At 46.6% G+C, this 19,570-nt stretch overlaps 1 protein-coding gene across 2 annotated transcripts in view; it reads left to right on the top strand.

Moving 5' to 3' along the window:
* The window catches only part of VIPR1 (vasoactive intestinal peptide receptor 1), a 108,211-nt gene extending 101,304 nt beyond the window's left edge, over positions 1-6,907 (top strand). For both annotated transcript variants that reach the window (XM_014520981.2, XM_014520980.2), the window contains exons 10-12: positions 2,285-2,414; positions 4,107-4,148; positions 5,915-6,907. In XM_014520981.2, the coding sequence (XP_014376467.2) occupies positions 2,285-2,414; positions 4,107-4,148; positions 5,915-6,106 (364 nt within the window). In that variant the 3' untranslated portion in view covers positions 6,107-6,907. The remainder of the gene's footprint in view (positions 1-2,284; positions 2,415-4,106; positions 4,149-5,914) is intronic.
* The last annotated feature ends 12,663 nt before the right edge of the window (positions 6,908-19,570 follow it).

The following is a 19,570-nucleotide window of genomic DNA, read 5'->3' as shown; positions in this document are numbered from 1 at the left end:
GCTGATCTCCTGATCATTTCTGTTTAAATCCCTTTAAAAATCAGGTATTTCCAGTGCTGCTGCCAACCACAGGGGTGGAGACTGGATGACCTGAGAAAACTATTCCAACCCCGTTTTTTCATGATCTGCAGGAATTCTTCCTGCCAGGGCTGTAATAAGACTCTGCTTTCACTCTAAAGAGCACCGGGGTCTCGGCAGTCATTCCCTTTCTCTTCCCAATACTGATATTGAGGTTGACACATTGACAGCATCTTTCAATTCTTGCCAGGTCCACTTCAGCCCAGGGCTGGAAGCCCAGATGCACCACTGACTCTCTCATTAACGCTTCAGGCACTGAGCTGTGCATTAAATTATTGCAAACTGTAAAGGAGCTCTTCATTAAAAATGCCTTTTGAAATCACGGAGCATCAAGCAGCAAAAGAAGAGCAGCATTTCAGGTGCAACAGAAGAGCAAATGCTTTGTTTTCTGTAACAAGCAGAGCTAAATTAATCTGACTGGCATTCTCTCCTTTACCACCTTCACCATGGGAGTTATTCAAGTGCCTTCCAGCTGTGCTTTAAAGTCTGTCATATGTGTTCATTTTGTCTCATCCCCTGCTCAGAGGAGAAGAGGTGTGTCTGCTACCTCGGTCTTTGGTACATATTCTTTTTTCATGCATCTCTTCCCATGTATGTGTTAGAGAAATCAGCTTAAAGACTCTCATTTGGTAGGGAAGTCAGGGAGGTTTGTGCTGCTGTATAGGTTCATACCACAATCTCAGCCCCCCATAAAGGTCTGCACAGACTAGCTTTGCCCTCCCAGTAAAAAAATAATAATAATACATCCATTGTGCCAAGCCATTATTGATCATGAGAAAGCTTTAGATGGTCTTTTAGGTGAGACTGGCCAGGGAGCGCCTGGAAGGTAAGGAATAGGACTTTAAACTTGACTCAGGCAAGTCCCCCTGCCTCTCCCCCTCCAAATATTAATTTTGCCTAAGATCTGTCACCAGCAGCTACTTTTCACCTAGGTGCTGACTAGCTGGTTTTTAGGGGCCTGAGATGAGGTCCGGGGAAGCCAGTGTGAGTCTTCACTTTGCACCAGGCACTGTGAAAGCTGGGAAATTGTGTTGGCAGACAGCATTTGACCCAAAGGGTGTACATACCAGGGTCTTGTCTGAATAATGTTGGCCCATTAGCCCTCCCATTAATCCTTTTAATTCCTATTAATCATGAAAAAATGGGTGTTGAGGGCAGAGGGATGGCTGAGATGTTGTAGATGCAGAGGTTGCAGGTGGAAGGACTATTGCTCAGGACGACACGGCTTTGGTTTCCATGTCTCCCATTAGTTGCTGGGAGGAGTGACAGGACTGTTTAGTGATCACAGGTGCCAAGTGCCTCTTGAACTGCTTTAATTTTTATATTTCATTTGACATTAGTTGGTTTCCCCTAGTAATTAGGTGTGCAAAATGATCATCCGCTCTTAATTAGGGCTCTGATTATCCTGTTTGGTGCCATTACGCTCTACTGCTGCTCATCCTCTCCTTTTGGAAACGTTTGCTGCTCAGCAGCCTGTTATTATGCCGGGCTAAACATACCATTTCTTCTTCAGAGCCTATAATTTTCAGAAATCCCAAGCAATTGAAGACAAGAATGGATTACACTCGGCTTGTAGAGAGGAAAAATGATCTCAGGCGGGAAGGAAGAAAAGACCTCCCCTAGAGTCAACAGGAATAACCATGTCATGTTTTATTATATCACCTCTGCCTTTGAAACGACCAGCCTTCCGCAGGCGGAGGGCAAAGACAGCTCATTTATTGCTGAGACTCAATTAATAGCATGCACGTTGCAACAATGATTATTAGCAAGTCGGAAGTGAAGCCTATAGAAATCAGCACGAGCCAGGTCCGCAGCTCGTGTGAATTGGCTGGGCTCTGTGGAAGTCGGTGGAGTAATGCTGGGTTTTCCCCAGCTGCGGGTGTGTACATTTATTATGCAGGCAGCTCCAAATCCCCAAAGGTATTTAAGGATTTCGGTGGGAGGTAGACACCAAAATACCTTTGAGGATCTGGGCTTCCGTTCCTTTCCTGTAATATTACCGACTGCCTGCGTTGTCAGAGGTTTGAAATGCCGCCCATCGCGCAGGCTGAATTTCATTTCATAACACTGAGCTCCTCCTGAAAGACCCATCTGTAGCATAAAGACAAAGTACTCCAGCTTTAGGACCGCAACAAAATGTCCCGCTGCCTTGTCCTGTTCCTGCTGTCTCCCTTCCCCTTATGGCTCGTGTTTCTCTTTCTAACAGGAGACTCGCCAAGTCCACCCTGCTGTTGATCCCACTTTTCGGCATCCACTATATCGTCTTTGTCTTCTTCCCACACAACTACAAAATGAAAATAAAGCTCGTCTTTGAGCTTGTTCTTGGTTCCTTCCAGGTAAGCTGCCCCCTGCGAGTAGCCCGAGGCCAGGGAAGAACCAGTCAGGTCTGTTCCAACCCCGAGAGACTCATAGAGAAACAGGGCTGGTGTTTTCCACTCTCCTACTGCCTTTTGCCTCTGGAAATCCCAGTCTGTTTTAGCAATTATAAGCCAAGTCTTGTGGTCCTTATTTAGTTCCCACTCAGGGAAAATGGCTTGGGATGGGAGGCAGAATTTCTATTGACGTCAGTGAGATTTTTACCCGGTGAATTTTGACCATGAGATGCCTGTATACTCAAATACACACTTTGCTTCACTTTGATCAACACTGGCCTCCCACTGTGAACAAAGACATGGATTCTGCATGATGATTAGCACTTCTCCATGCCCTTCCTCCCATTGTATGTGTTCATACCTGTTTCAGAAGGTTTACATTCTTCAGACTTAATAAACGAATCCAGGTTTTATCACACACTAGGTCAGTGGTTTTCAGCCTGTGGTCTGCAAACCCCTCGGGGTCACAGACAACGTCTAAGGGGTCCACAAAAGATGACTATAATCAATCAAAAATATGTGAATACCCTCACTTACAATTCAAAGGGGTCCGCACCTCCATTCAAAGTTCCCAGAGGGGTCCGCACGGCCATTTAAAATTTGTTAGGGGTCTGCAAATGGGAAAAAAAGGTTGAAAACCATTGCGCTACGTGATTTATAAAGTTTGATCAGCAGTGAAGTGGTTAAAGCCAACATTAAATTCATTATCCTTTGACAGCTAAATTAACTCTTTCTAGAGGTGAATGGGACAGGTCAGAGCTATTGCATAAAGCAGACATTTCTTAATTGGCTTATACTAAGTTTCTGTTTCCAGTGCAATCACAACTCTAAGTAGTAGAGAATGACTATGTTCGTTTATAGTTAAAAGCTGAGATAATGGACAATAAGTTTTTAACCTAAAAGAAGTCACAGGATCATCAACTGGATGTAATAAACCATTTTAAGCCCCATGCTGTAGCCACAAAAGACAAAAGTCTGCCCCAAGCTTAGGCACTGCATCCAGTGAGCAGGGTGAAGGCACAGCAGTTTCTGTAGTCAGAAACAGGCAGGGTAGAAATAGGGCTGGCATCACAAGCCAAGCGACCATGTATCCACATATAGCTAGTTTAAGGGATGCAGCCTTCTCTGCGATTCCCACGAGGATCGCAGACCAGATTGGGGGCAGGGTGTGCTAAGCTGTCCGCCTGGCAAATTTGGCATGCCAGACTATAGCGGCCTTAGGCACTGTGCAGTTCCTCCTAAATCGAAAGCAGTGCAGCCACATTGTATAGCACTTTGGGGGCGCTAATTAGCACAGATGAGTGACAGAGTCAATCAGCCTGACCCTGCACTCATTAGCCAAACAACTGCACAGACCCACCTCTGATGCTTCTGATTTAAGGGACTGTGTTCACAGAGCCATGTTTCATGGCACTGCTGCCTGACACATCTTTGCCTCCCCAATTTGCACTGGAGAGGGGGGCATAGACATTTCTTGGCAATGTGTCCTACATCCAGAGTCATGGCTGCAGGTAGAGTCCTAGAAAAGCACCGCATCTGGCACCCTGCTCGGGGAAGGAGCGCCCCTGACGAAAGCATCTCATCCAAGCTGTGTTTTAATAAAGTTCAATGTGACCTTGAGGTTTTAACACCTGTTCCTTCTCACCTCTCTCTCAGGGCTTTGTGGTGGCTGTCCTCTACTGCTTCCTCAATGGTGAGGTAAGAGCAGCTGGTAATGAAGAAGAAATGGGTGCGTGAGAAGGGCGCTCTGAGAAGTGCTCGGTCCCTGACCTCAGTCAGTCGAGGAACGGGTCCAAATGAATCGCGTGTTAGAGAAAAGCAACCAGCCCATTTCTCTGTCCTGGTTTCCCTGCTCTGCTCAACAAAGACATGGGGTTTTGCATGTTGATTTTAGTGTATGTAGCACCCAGCTCTTCATTTATCCACAGAGCAATCAGCATCGTGGTTTCTCCATATCCTTCCAAGGTCTCTCAACTCTGACCTGAAGTGGGGTGAGGCTGTAGTTTAGTTTCCAGTCCCTTGTCTCTCCACCTAAAACCACTGGGACTTTTGGCTTTGACTTCAAGCCATTAGGATCAAAACCACTGCCAGCTTGGAGACTAGACAGTCGTGTAGCCCTGAGTACCGGCCCACCGCCTTCTGGAATGAGACTCTGCAAACTCATTTCACAAAGCTGCTGAGTCCGATGATCAGAGTTGGTAAAAACTTTTAGCCATTACCAATTTGAACAGTAAACCCATCAGTGATGGGAAGGGAGCAAGCGTGAAACTTAGATTCATAGATGCTAGGGTCGGAAGGGACCTCAATAGATCATCGAGTCCGACCCCCTGCATAAGCAGGAAAGCGTGCTGGGTCTAGATGACCCCAGCTAGATGCATATCCAACCTCCTCTTGAAGACCCCCAGGGTAGGGGAGAGCACCACCTCCCTTGGGAGCCCGTTCCAGACCTTGGCCACTCGAACTGTGAAGAAGTTCTTCCTAATGTCCAGTCTAAATTTTTAGATCTGGGTTTGCATTTCAGATTTGCATTTCAGATTTGCATTTTTAGATCTGGGTTTGCATTTCATCTCTCCCATCAGGTCAGGTGATTAGCTTAAATTTTACTCCTGCTCCATCTTTAATGCTGCTTTTAGCAATTCTAAGATACCTTTCACTCTCTATATATGTGTATGCACACACAGACACACACACACACACACACACACACACACACACAATTTCTACTGCGCTTCTTGACCAGTGTGTGCAAATCATCCTCTAATTCATACCATACTGCACCAGCCCTCCCTGCAAGGCTAAGTGGACGTGCAGTAGCTCTAGGTATAATCCCATGGTTGCTGATTGCTTGAATCTTGATGCAAAGCCCTGGGATGTGAATGCAAGGCCCCCTGACATGCACCAAAATGCTCAGCTGCAGCACTCCACAAACCACGCTGTCTTTTTCAAAAATAAGCATTTCTTTGAGGACAACGAGGCTGTGGAAGAAAACTGTTTCCTAACTATCTTCCCAGAGCAAAAATCTGTTCTCTCTGGAGTTCAACAGTCAGGCTCCTGATAGCACTTCAGTGTGTTGCCCACAGCTCATGGCTCAGCTTGGCCAAACTTTGGTGATTCGTCCCACTACTAGTTACTGGGCCAAGTGCTGCTTATGTTTTGAGGAGCCAAAAGTTTTTATCAACCGGTGTGAAATCCGTGGCCGTTGTAGAACGGCCCCTTCTGGCATTTAAATATCGAAGGGGCCTCCTTGTCTTTCTCCAGCTTTTCCCAGTGAGTATCCTTGACTGCATGGAGAAGAGATTCCCCCTAATCTGGATTTTCACTGTGGTTACCTCTATAGTCAAAACCCTGCTGTAAGTTTTTTAAAGGACTTTAAGGATCTAGCTCCCCCCCTGCATGCTTGGGTGTCAAGCCAAAGCAGCGGATAAGATGCCCTTCATTTCATTTGCTTTTCTCTCCTCCCTCAGGTCCAAGCTGAGCTGAAACGGAAGTGGCGGAGGTGGCATCTGGAGAGGTTCCTGGGCTCCGACATGAAGTATCACCACCCTTCGTTAGGGAGCAACGGTACGAACTTCAGCACCCAGATCTCAATGCTCACCAAGTTCTCTCCAAAGACTCGCCGGTGTTCCAGCTTCCAAGCAGAGTTTTCTTTGGTCTGATGGGACGACCCACCCCAGCTGGGGCCACCCGAGAGCGAGAAAGAGGGAGACCACCAGGAGCGTAACATGAGCCGAAAAGTTATTTTTAAACAAGACACTCCCTGTGAGTCAACAAAGGACACAAAACTGGAAAAGCCACTGATGTCCTGAGCAAGAAGGGACAAGCCAGGATGCAGAGATGTGTTTTGTTTTGTGGGGGGTTTTGTTAGACTTTTAACTACAAGCTTAACCCCTTGGTCATGGGGAAACTCATGAATTGGCTACAGCGGCTGTAGCCATCATCGGCTATGATGGGGAAACTCATGACTTGGCTATCAAACGTGTGCATAACTCCAGCAAGCGTGGGGACTGCTGGGGAAGTATCTAATACGCTCATAAACAGAGGGCGGGGGATATTTCATGAGTTTAGAGACGGCTTCTGTGAAAGATGGATGTTTTTTGGGTTTTTTTTTAAAGTGAGCCAATTGGGAAAAAAAACCCACAAAAAAAATGTTGCAGTGTGCCAAGGGTCTGACTGGTAAAGGACCATAGTACAAGGAAGGTATCGCAAGTAGGGCAGCTTACGAGAGGCTGCAGGATCATGCATTTGCAGATGCAGGTACATGAGCTGTCACACCAGAAAGCTCTCGTAAAGCTGGAGTCAGCGTGGGATCGCTATTCCTGACGGTCTGCTTTGCCCGCCGAAGTACCACCGCCGCCGACGGTGCCCCCAGAACGTAGCTTGCTGAGAAGCTAAACTGTGAATGCCCTTTTCTGCACTATACTTGTTAAGGGTGACTCATTTTTATTTTTAACAGGAAACGATAGCTTTGCATGTCTAACATGTTAAAAAAAAAAAAGGGGGGGGGGGGGGGGGGTAGGGGTCCAAGTGCCAGCTCAGTAGCATGGTTACGTCATCCATCCCGATTAAGCTGCTGTAAATCTTAGCCTATTATTGCAACAAGACTCTGAGGACTGGGGAAAGAGCACTGGTTTCTAACAGGTTGGTACCTGAATAAGGCACTCTGGGTGGGAGGAGGAGATACCAAATTCTTGCAGTCTTTAACTGAATTAGACCCATTGTAAGGAACTGCTGTGGAGAATAGAGAATTGGTTTAAGAGCAGCTGGCACAATGGTCGTCATCAAAATAAAGTTAGATCCACTCATAACTGCCACTATAGGGATTAGGAAATACCAAAGGAAAGATGATGAAGCTATTACATTGGAACCATTGAAGCAGAAATCAATCTGTTTTCATCCCGCAATGAAGGTATCATTAGACCTTTAGAAAACCAGGTCTGGTACGTACCCACCGCCTGTTTTCTAACAGCTTTTAAGTTTACATATTGGAGATTACTTGAAGGGTGTCCCCAGCTCCCTGCTTTTTCTTTACATGCTTGGGGTGAAAATGTTCATACGTGCCAGACCGGCACCTTCTAGAGACTCAAGTCCTCTGCTCTCTCCAGTCTCGGATCTGCACGAGTCGTGGCAGTGCAAGTTTCTCCCCATGTCCCGCCGAGTCCTTTGGCAAGGTGTCTCGTTTTAATCGCCGTAGCCTTGGTTTGATACGAGTGCAAGTCATTTGGTTTAAAATGACGCAACTCTTAAGTTACATCGGTGTGTGTTTGATGCGAGGTGGGGCCTGCCGTGGATCTTTCAATAAGAGATGCTCACATTTGGAGATTGAGTAGAGCACATCCAAGTGTTCTTTCTCAATGGGCTCGTCTTTGGTCGGGAAAGATTTCTACCACCTTCCCTCCATTAAAAGTAATAATGCCGCATTAAGAAGGCGATATGTGCTCATTCTATCACAAGGATGCCGAACGGAGGTCTCCTACTGTATGTAAAGGAATACATCTGGTCACGGGGCGTTATGTGCTGGAAATGCCTCCTTTAAGCTTTGCTTGGCAAACGTCGCGATTCTGTACCAAGCGATTGCATCGTTTCCTGCAGGACGGCTGAAAATCCCAGTCATCGAACCAGTCTTCTGTCGTCTGCTTTGTGGGTCCCACCGCAGCGGGCCAAACTCATTCCTGGAGCGGTGGCTGATGTGAGTGCCTCCTGTATGTAACCAAGAGCAAGGTTTATGGCTCGGTCCACTGCTGCTCACTCTGATGGCAATGGAGAAATGTCTTTAGGTGCCAACATATAGGTGGCACTGAGATTCTCAGAAACCCCCATTCAGCTACTGCTTAATTCTGAGAACATTTAAAAGTTGCTCTAATTGGTTTAAATCCCTAACATGAGACCGAACCACCTAGTCCTGACACTGCCAACCTGTCCTAATTCACACCTATGGCCCAGTGGCCATCTTAAGGTACTCCCCTGACCATCTGGCCTACCCAGTCCAATCCTGTAGTCATTTTTTGGAACTTGCTTACCAGTACCAGGCTCAAAAAGAAGGCAGAGAGGAGGAGATGCCTTCATTATGCCTCATTTTATAGCAAGGATTGAACCCAGGTCTTCCATTTATCAATGAATGCCCTAACCAATAAGCTATCCCTGTCCCTTAGTCTTTCCTATGTAACTAGATCCTAGTTATCTTCTGTTTACTAAACACTAGATTACAGCATTAATGGGCATTTCTATACACGTGCCTTAATGCACAGTAGACTGTTACTGTGCATTAAAGCTGCACGTAAAAAACCATGATGTTATGCCAATGCGCAGTAAAATGGCCTGCACATTAAGCATCACTAAAAAAAGAGTGCAAATGTGCTACTGCGCATTAGCACAGCCTAATGCACATTAATTTTGTACCTTATATTGGAGGTACTAAATTTAATGCATATTAGAAAAGGTGCATTAATGCATGTGTAAACACACCCATTCTTACTCTTTCTCTGGCCTTGTGAAAATGTAAGTACTCTGTCCAGGCTGGAATACAAGAAATTGGAAGAGGCCCACCCCAGAATACCCAACCGCTTTGTATTTGCAACATTCAGCTGGTTCAGCTCCCTGCTCCAAATCAGCCATGGGAGGAGTTTTAACCTGCCCCCACTGCATCGTCTATGAGTTATCTAACTGCAAAGCAGTGAGGTAGGAGGAGGACACCACCACCACCACCTCAATTTTCAACCAGATAATTCCCAACCTGACCTATATGCTGAACTACAGGAGAGGGTTCACATCTTCTGGGTGGAGAGAGATGTCTTCCTCCCCCTGGAATTAGGCAACTAACTCTCTGACAGGGGTGGCACTTAAGCCCCAACCTATCTCTGCCCTTTCCAATGGTTTAGATGGATTCCCACTCCTTGTGGATCTCATTCCTAAATACATAACTTGTCTCATGCATTTTATAAAAATCCTATAAAAATCCTAGGTGCCTCCCTCTGGGAGCTAGGGGCAGAGCATGTAAATTGAGCATCATACTACAACCCTTAAGTCCATTAATAGACTGAGCCCTCAGACTTGTATTTGGATTTTCCCATCATCTGTGGGCCTCTGGCATTCTAGGCTGGGGTAGAGAATGAGACCCCACATGGGGCTGGTTCAGTTCGTTAGGTTTATTCCTTCCCAGGGAAGAGCACGGAAGCATTTTTCAAGCCCTGTGCTGCTATGACAGGTACATGCATGTCAACTGATGAAAGATGGTCTGTTATTGTATAAAGTAACCTCTTTATAAGATAGGGAAAGGACCAGCTGTGGACAGATTTGACCTGCCTTGATTCAACAACCCAAAGTTGCAAATGACTTTATATGGTTCTTAGTGAGGAGGTGCCTTGTCCCCCTCAACCATCATCTCTTCCACTGCCTCATTCTTCAACTCCTTCAACCTCCCATTGACTTGAAAACTTGCCCGGTCCCTTAAATCATGTTCACGGTTTTTTTGACGTGAAGCTTTAATGCGCAGTCAAATAGTCTACTGTGCATTAAAGTGCACGTGTAGCTGGGCACTTGCACCATTGCACATTGCATATAGGTACACAGAGGGAGATAGCGTAGGGAGCAATACCAAAGGACAAGTATAATGGGGAGAATGTATTTATCTGCTGGAAAAAGTGGTAAATTTTGGAGGTGCATAAAATCAGAGGGTCATAGGGTTGGAACGGACCTCGAGGGTCATATGCTTGAACCGCCGAAGGAAAAGTATATGGAAGTTAACTCTATGATCAGATCTGAATGAAGCTCTGCTAACCTGGAAACAGTCTGAGGACTTCGCTGGACTTCAGCAAGGCCTTTGACACCGTCTCTCACCCCATCCTAATTAATAAACTAGGCGATTGTGGCATAGATGCCTACACAGTCAGATGGATTGCAGATTGGCTGAAGGGTCGCACTCAGAGGGTGGTGGTGGATGGATCATATTCGACTTGGGGGGAGGTGGGTAGTGGAGTCCCCCAGGGCTCGGTCCTGGGGCCTGCGCTGTTCAATTTCTTCATCAGCGATCTTGATGTTGGGGTGGAAAGCAACCTGTTTAAATTCGCTGATGACACCAAAATTTGGGGGGAGGTGAGCACGCTAGCAGGGAGAGAGAGATTGCAGAAGGATCTGGATAGGTTACAGGGGTGGGCAGACAGGAACAGGATGTGTTTCAATACGGACAAGTGCAGGGTGCTGCACTTGGGTAGTAGGAACCAGCAGCACACTTATACGATGGGGAACTCCCTACTTGAGAGCACGGAGGCGGAAAGGGATCTTGGTGTCATTATTGACTCCAAGATGAACATGGGCCGACAATGCGAGGTCATGGTTGGCAGGGCTAACCGGACCTTGTCGTGCATCCACAGGTGCATCTTGAGTAGAGCCAGGGAGGTGATCCTCCCCCTCTATGCGACGCTGGTCAGGCCGCAGCTGGAGTATTGTGTCCAGTTCTGTGCGCCCCATTTCAGGAGGGATGTGGACAACATGGAGAGGGTCCAGAGGAGGGCCACCCGCATGATCCGGGGACAACAGGGCAGACCCTACAGTGAGAGACTGCGGGACCTGAACCTATTCAGCCTTCACAAGAGAAGGCTGAGGGGGGACCTGGTGACCGTCTATAAACTCACTAGGGGGAACCAGAAGGGTTTGGGGGAGACGCTGTTTCCCCTAGCCCCCGCTGGCATAACAAGGAGTAATGGGCACAAGTTGATGGAGAGGAGGTACAGACTGGACATCCGAAAAAACTACTTCACAGTTAGGGCGGCTAGGAGCTGGAACCAACTTCCAAGGGAGGTGGTGCTGGCCCCTACCCTGGGGGTCTTTAAGAAGAGGCTGGATGCCTACCTGGCTGGACTCATTTGAGTCCCGTTTTTGTTTCTAGGGTTTTTTGTTGTTCTCCCGCCCTGGCGGGGGGTCGGGCTAGAAGATCTATTAGGTCCCTTCCGACCCTAAAACTATGAAACTATGAAACTATGACTTGTACACATTTGCACCAGAGTACTGTGCATCCATTGTTGAATACCGAATATAAATTATACCGAGATTCAGAGTGGACAGAGAGCAGGTTATCTTCTTAAAGTGCCTCACTGCAAGGTAGCAGATGAGCCAGCAGCAAGCCTGTTTGCATTGGGCAAAACAGCTACCTTTAACATAAGCTGTAGACACGCAATAGCTACACTGATGTAACTTATACTAGCTTAATTTTATCCCTAATTCTTGTAGGGGTACGTCTAGACCAGAAGAGGGAAAGGTACCGTGGTACAAGGGTTTACATTATCTTCTCATTGTTTACAGTGGTATACAGGTCAGTTAAGACCATCCTAAATGTGTTGTGTCCAAACCCTCGGTTTTCACTGGGTCTACTTTGCTGCATAAGCCCAGTTCAGAGTAGCCTGTCCTTTGGTTAATTTAATGCTGACTTTCTCACATCTGTGCCTCTTGTATCCAGTGCCGCTGTGATGTGATTTGTCTTCTCTCTAGTGTCACTGGAATGTATTCATGTTTAAAACCAGGGCTGGTACAACACTACGTATGTCCGACCAGCCAGGACTCCCATTAACAAATTGTCTTGGACCGGAAGAGAGTGCTTTCAAGTAGGAGTGTAGGTTTATCTATGATCCTCTCTTGGTCTGTAAAAGAATGCTTCTGAGTAGGATCATAGGTTTATAGGAAAGTAGGGCTGGAAGGGACCTCCGAGGGTCATCTAGTCCAGGCCCCTACTCAAGGCAGACTCATCCCTAACTAAACCACTTCAACCACGCGTCTGTCCAACCTGCTCTTGATAAAACTTCCAAAGATGGAGATTCCCCAACTTCTCTAGGTAGCCTCTTCCAATGCCTGACCATCCTCAGAGTCAGAAAGTTCCTCCTAATCTCCACCCTACGTTTCTCCTGAAGCTCCTCACGCTTCCCCTCCCTTGCACCCAGTCCTAGGTTTGTTCACACTACCAAATCTACCTGTATAAATTAAGCACTTTGGTCACAGATGGATGCATTGAGTTCTGCCCTCCCTCGAGCTTCTCTGCTCTGATTGTGAATGTGCCAAAATTTGCAGAGACTGGGGAGTAAAATCCAGTGCTCCCTTCCTCCCAGTATAACCTTGCACTTTTCATATACACAAGCCTAGCTGCAGCGGTCTATGGGCATGTACACAGGTCTCCATGCCACATTCAAGGCTGCTGATAAAGTCCTGCCCATTCCTTCCCACTGTGCACACTCCAACACAGTAATACACCCCCTAGGAGCAGTCAGCGATCTTGAGATTGGCAATGGAAGGACATCCTCAGGGCATCCTCATACGCTCTGTTCCGGGTTGTGGCATCCAAAGTACAAGTCATTAAAAAAAACAGGGCTTTTTATGCAGCCTTGAAAGAGCAGCATGGATTTAATATCAGTAAACCCCATATCTCCTTACCATTGTAGAAAACCTTAGGGGGCCCTTTTTCCCCATTTATACTGATATAAAGCTAGAGTGACTCCATACTGTTATTCTAGGGCAGTTGAGAGAAAACCCAAGGCCCAGACTCAAACTGCTCAAACTCTGAAGGGTCTCCAATGTGGGAGGGGCAGGGAGTTGTTTTTTAATGATCTCAGCAGCCTCACCTTTTCTCCTTATGTCTCCAAACCCAGGATTTAAATAACAGCCTCATGGCAACTTGAAGTTACTTAGCCATGACCTGTTGTCCTTTCCCTTTAAGATCTATGGAGATGTAGGGGATGGTCATGGAGAGTATCAAGCGCCAATGGTTTGTCTGAATAGCTAAGTCATCACTTGCATGCAGTAACTGTGTGAAATACCTCCCAATGGAGAAGAGACCCCAGTTTTTCAGCCGGCTTATATGTGGTACCATACTTGTCACAGGCGTCTCAAGGGCATGACTATAGAAGACTAAAGGTAGGGACCAGAAGCACCTTCAGTTCATCTTAAGGGGGAAATCTAAGGGCTACGTCCTCTGCTGGTATAAGTGGACTTTGATTTATACCAGCTGAGACTTGGGCCCAGTTTCTTGATACTGTAAACATGTATATAAAAGGTAACAAGAACAGCACATTAAAATACATTGACTTTTGATACCATGTGGACTCTAAAAGAGACATTCAAAAAAATGTGGTTGAAATGCCAGAGCCCTCCCAACCGTTTTTTTCCAAACGAAAAGGTTTCAAATGAAACTCAACTTGGTCTTGTTGTTCAGGAGCTGGCGTTGTGCGCCCCATCTCCTCCTCGCTCAAGGCGCAGGCATCTCTTCGTCTGTAAATAGGCTTTCAATATAATGAGTTCTGGTTGAGTGCAATGCAGATAATCAGTTCAATCTCCTCCCTAAGGCCTTTAATTTATCTACACGCTCGTTATAAGGCCTTTAATTTATCCACACGCTCGTTACTTATTCTTCATGACCATGAGAATCGGCTGCCGCTTCTGGGGCAGATGTAAATGCCACCATGTTTTCATGACTTTTTACCTTGTGTTATTTATTTAGTTCCAGCTCTGTACTGTAAATACGCAATGGATTGCTCTCCTGTTTCCTTTCCCGTGTATTCGGTTCATCTCAGAAGCATCTCCTTGGTTTCCAAGGGAATACTTTTCTGTGGTTGCCACTGCTGAAAGCAAGCAATAAACCAACATAAAGGCATTTTGTGCACACTTCTAAACTGCGAGTTGATTTTTTTTTTCAGTCTTTGGGGGGACACAGAGAGTCAGGGCAAATTCCCCAAGAGGAACTGATCTGGCAATACACTGACGAAGAAGATGCTCCTTCATCCCATAGATGGTAATGATGTCCTGTCTTGCACACTAAGCATGATGGGCCATGTCTGTACATCATGGGAGATTTTCCACAAGGCATGCTAGGGAATTAAAAGAAGTCACAGCAATTTCAGCACAAGTGACACTCCATGCAAGACACAATGTCACTCTGTGTGATTTGGTGGCTGGAGGTGAAAGGCAAGGAGCTGGGGTGGCATTATGGATGAAATGGAAAACCACTGCCCTGACTCCTTGTAATTATTAAGAAATCCCAAACTTTTCCTGATCACTAGGGTTGTGAAAGGCAGGTGTCCTGGACAAATTCCAGGCGGCTACATCAAGCGCCAACCATCTGTTCTAGAAAAGTAAAGGTTTCCTTCATTTTCTATGTGGGAGTGACGTTTAATGTAAGTGGGTTATATTCTCCGATAGCTGTGTTCCGTCCCAGGTGTATCATTAAAGGACGAGGTGATTTGTGCATGCACATGTGTGTGAATACACAGTTACATATACATTTACTGCTACACACTTAGCAGAAGCTGGCCAAACTCCAGTCACTTTGTGCAGAAAGCTGGTAGATTCTCCCATGGGGCACTGGCAAGAAGAGTCTAGTCCTAAGGCTACTCTAAGTTATGCCACAGACTGGTCCGGTCCCTGGCCAGGGCTTAAGACTGGATGATTATAAAGATGGCTTCAAGACCTTTACCTCTTTCCTCTACCCCATAATTACACACCGAGCACCTCTCAGATAGACTGGAGAACCGAAGCTATATCAAGTAAATAGAAGCAAATCGTCCAATGGTGGTATGATTGGTATGTTTAACTTGCAACACCCACATTCAAGCATGCAACTGTAGCATCTGGTGTTTTTTTTTAAAGCAATATCCAAACCTACTGTCATTTCATGTTCTTCATCACACTTAGCACTTACAATGACAGTGGATATGCCCACCACAGTCACAGAAGCAGCTTTTCAGCAGCAGAGTGCAAATCTGCCTGGATTGCTTTCAGTCCACGAGTGAACTAGCTAAAAGCTAGTTCAGAGATTGCTACACTGCTGTCACTGCAGAGTAGGCAGCATTTACAGACCCAATATTCCCAGTTACACACAACAGTAGTAGCTATGCTGATGCTCAGTCTAATTATCACAACTGACCGTGTCTGTACACATAGGGAGCATCTACACGGGGTGCTTAGCTGTGTATTAGCATAGTTTACTGTGAAGTAAGCATGTGCATCTACACATGCACATGCTTACTATGCAGGAAACCTCCCTAATGCTGGGTAAATTTGACACCTGCAAATGCAAGTAGCAAATTTACTCAAGATTAGTAACAGTGCAATAGCGCTCATGTAGACGCCTGACCGGGAGCAAAATCTGCTCCTGATCAGCCGTCCGCTAGGATGCAGGAAATAGCTCCCTGCCCCTGGGAGCTACCTGCTGCCAGCTGCAGGGGTGGGGTAGGTTCCAGCCCCCTGTCCCTCCCCGGCAGCTCTTTCCAAGTCTCCTGCCCATGATTGGAGAGCCAGACCCAGGAGCTCCCTGCTGCCAGGGCAGGGGGACATTATCCCTACCCCAACCCCCCAACACTATTTCCTCTCCCAGTGCTCCCTGCCAACCTCTGGGCTAGCACCGAGGGAGAGCCTAAAGCACCCCTAGTGGCAGCAGGAGCCCATTGCAGAGCTGTAGGAAACTTGGTGCAAAGAGCAGCTAATCTGCTCCCTAAACCCCGCATGTGTAGATGCCTGCCTGAAAGCATAGAGAGTAGTTTACACCAGAGTAAACTTAGTCCAGATCAAATGCATGTGTAGACACACCCATAGTCATTAAAACTGTACCATGCTAAAAGAAAACAGACCCGGTCCATAGTCTGTAGGAATCAGTAGATACATGGGCAGTTAGCTACTGTGCAGGTATAAGAATGACTTTCAAGAGAGCAACGGATGAGCTTGGGACTAGGCATTGCTCTAAAAGCCTGCCATATTAGTGAGCTTTACAGTCAGAATCGTTAGGTCAAGTGAGCTGTCTAGGTATGTGTTTATCTACTTCCGTATGTGCCTTGATTCTCCAACGGGATGAGCACGGAGTTCAATCGGGCTAGTCTACCCTACTACACCACTGAAAAATAAGACGTACCCAAACATGCATTTAGGAGATGAATTATGCTGGTTTAGACAGTCTCGGCTCTCCTTGCCAGATCAACCGCCCACCTTAATGGGATTCTATATGGATGTGAGGATTAGCAATAATTCATACCAGTGCAAAGCCTTTATTTACATAGATCACCTTTGCCTCCCTTTTCTTTATCTATCTTGATCTTATTGGATGAGTCGCTCTTCAGCACAGGGTCTGTGTCACACTCTGTCTTTAGAAAAGCACCAGTATGCAACCAGGCACACACATTAAAAGCGATTATACGTATGATATTTAGTAGTGATGAGATTGTTACCAGATCACAAGGTCAGATCCTTAGATCAAATATGGAGCTTTGCCGATTGCCTGAGCTGAGCATCCAACCTGTAAAATGAGGTTTCATCTGCAAGTACAGGTGACCAATTTCACTGTCACAGTCTGCAATAGCTTATATACAATGGCAATTTTTTTTGCTATCTTAACTGGTGTTGAGTAGTGCAGGTGGCGTCAACAGCATCATTGTATGGAATAAAAGCAATACTTGACACAAGATAGCCCATGGCTGGAAAGATGAGATCAATCAAGTCAGTCCAGTCCATGTCTACAGAAATAGTAACGTACATTAAAACTCATCTTTCATCTGAAGAAGACTAATCGCTGCTCAAACATTAATTAACTTAAGTGGCTTTGCCCAAGGACACCAAGAAAATCTGTGACAAAAATCAGCAATAAAATCAATGTTCCCTAATTCCAAATGTTATGCTTCAAGTATCAACCCGTCTCTCCTAATGTCTAACGAGCCATCATGTTAATGAATGGATCAGAGTGATAGCTTTCTTGCGCGCACAAAAATATAGAATCATAGAAAATGAGGGCTGGAAGGCACCTCAGGAAGCCATCTAGTCCAACCCCCTGCTCAAAGCAGGACCATCCTCAAATAGATTATCCCAGCCACGGCTGTATCTAGCCAAAGCTTAAAGGATTTCTTAAGGTGGTCTCTTATTTGATTGTCTATGTAGTTGAGATAAAATTAGACAAGCTTTCAAATGCAAGACATTCTTCCTCAGGTCTCAGGTTTGAGGAAGAATGTCTTGCACTCAAAAACTTTAACTTCATCTCAACTACATAGTTGGTCTTGTGACTTGTGGCCCAGGAGGGGCCAGGAGAGAGTGGGACCAGATGGGTCCAGAGGCTCAGAGTGGAGCAAAAAGAGAGAGAGACTGGATAAGAGGTCTGACAGTCCAAGAGGGGCTGAGTACCAACGGGGCTAGACAGCCCAGGAGAGGCAAGTGTTAGCAGGGCCAGGTGCCCAGATCTCACTGGCCCAGGAGTAGGGCCAGGACCCAAAGAGGGGTCAAAGTCCGGGGAACACAGCTGGAGACCAAAGGGGTCCAGAAGCCTGTAGTCCACAGGGGTCTGGAAAGCCCTAAAAGCATGGGTGACTGGTACCTCCCAAGTCTGGGGGGGCATTAGATTGCCAACCGGGGGGGTGCTCCCCCCCGGCCGATTGCCACAAACTACACCGTCTTAGGACTGGTTAATGTGGTGGACCTAATGTGGTGGGGTAGTCTCTACAAAATGCCACATGTTGCCACCCCAGGGAAAAGGAAGAATAGGGCACCTGAAAACCCTAGCTCCCACTGCCTTTGATGGGAGAAGGCTAAGGGAAGCATACCCCAACAGAAAAACCCTTGGTGGAGGCCAAAGAGGAAAGATGTGTGGCAGGGGGCTTGGACCGTCTGTCACTTTGAGAAGAAAAGACTGCTGAGGAAGCAGCTTCTGCAAGGAGCTAGGAGGGGAATCTCCAGACGAGCTCCAGCCTATAGCGTTAACAGATAAATGGATGGACAGCTGGGGCCTGTACTGCATCCTCAAGTAGATCAAGGCTGAGTGAGCCTGTGAGTCTCTGGGCACACCTACACGTCGTCATACGGCAACATTGCTACCATGGGCGACCGGTGCCTCCCAATTCGGTGGGGAGAGGAGGAGGCACTAGATCATTGATGTGGGGCAGGAGGTTCCCCAGTGGCCGATCGCCAACCAGAGGTGGGGGGGGGGTCCCCCCAGTGGCTGATCACCAAGCCAGGGGCAAAACCAGAAGTGCACTTCCGGTTTCGTGGCTGGCACTTCCAGGGGGTGCGTGGCTGATCGAAGGGGGTGCACGTGCACCCACATGCACCCCCTACATGTCACCAATGATTGCTATGGTGCTGTGCTTTAGTACTTCCTTTTGGAAGTACTAAATCATGGCCCATGCATGCACTGCACAGGTAGATCTCCCTGCTATGTTGCGTAGTGGCACGCTATACCCAGGGAGTGTCCCACTACGGCAATGTAGGTGGCAATCGTGTTAAGACAAACACGATGGCTACATTGCTGTAGCATGCTATATGGTGCCATAGTGCATCGCTACATTGCTGTAGGGCAACATATCGACGCACCATCTATGAAGAAGAATCTGTGCCTACAACTGCACCAATATTGCAAGCCTGGAGTGAGAGAAGGAGCTTTGCTCTGTTTCTTTCCTGTGTTCCCTCTTGTTCTCTTCTCTGTTGCAGCTGATTCTGTAATTATTATTGTTCCCTGGTGTGTGTTTGTTGACATTATTATATTAATATAGTCTTGTGGCTTTTAATCTAAATTGAATCTGTTGAGTTCTTCTAAGCCTTTCATAGCACCAAGTTAGAGCCAGGCTGCAGATTTAGACCTAGTGAGAGCAAGCCCTCCAACTTTCATTTACTGTGTCGTTGCGCTAATTGGCCTAATTAGGTGATTTGTAAATCTGTCTCCAGGGTTTGGGTCCGCAGGGAACAAGGTATCCAGATCATTTATCCAGTGCCGACAGATACCAGCCTAAGAAATTCTTGCCCCTCACATTGGTCTTTGGAGGTCAGAGAAACTAATGGCATGCTAAACATGATGCCACAGATCATAAAATCTCATGACCATTATCAGAAAATAGAAAAGATTGGAAGAAAGCAGGATAGGAAAGCAAGGCAGCCTTGGGCAAAATATGCATAAGTCTTAATCATCACTTGTTCAGGGAGTGTCATATAGGGAAAAGAAAAGAAAGGGGGAAATGTGCTTTATACTACAATAAATAAGCACACAGATTCAATGGTTGATCTGTTGATTCCTGCCTCCTGGTGGTCCAGACAATGAAGAGAGCTCCCAAGCACTGATGGTCACATTGGACCTCATCTCACATGGGTAAGAGAACATCTAATCATAGACTTATACAGGG

The sequence above is a fragment of the Alligator sinensis genome, unplaced genomic scaffold (assembly GCF_000455745.1).
Source record: "Alligator sinensis unplaced genomic scaffold, ASM45574v1 scaffold531_1, whole genome shotgun sequence".
Lineage (NCBI taxonomy): Eukaryota > Metazoa > Chordata > Crocodylia > Alligatoridae > Alligator > Alligator sinensis.
Note: the sequence above shows the minus strand (reverse complement) of the source record. Positions and strands in the feature narration are given on the sequence as shown.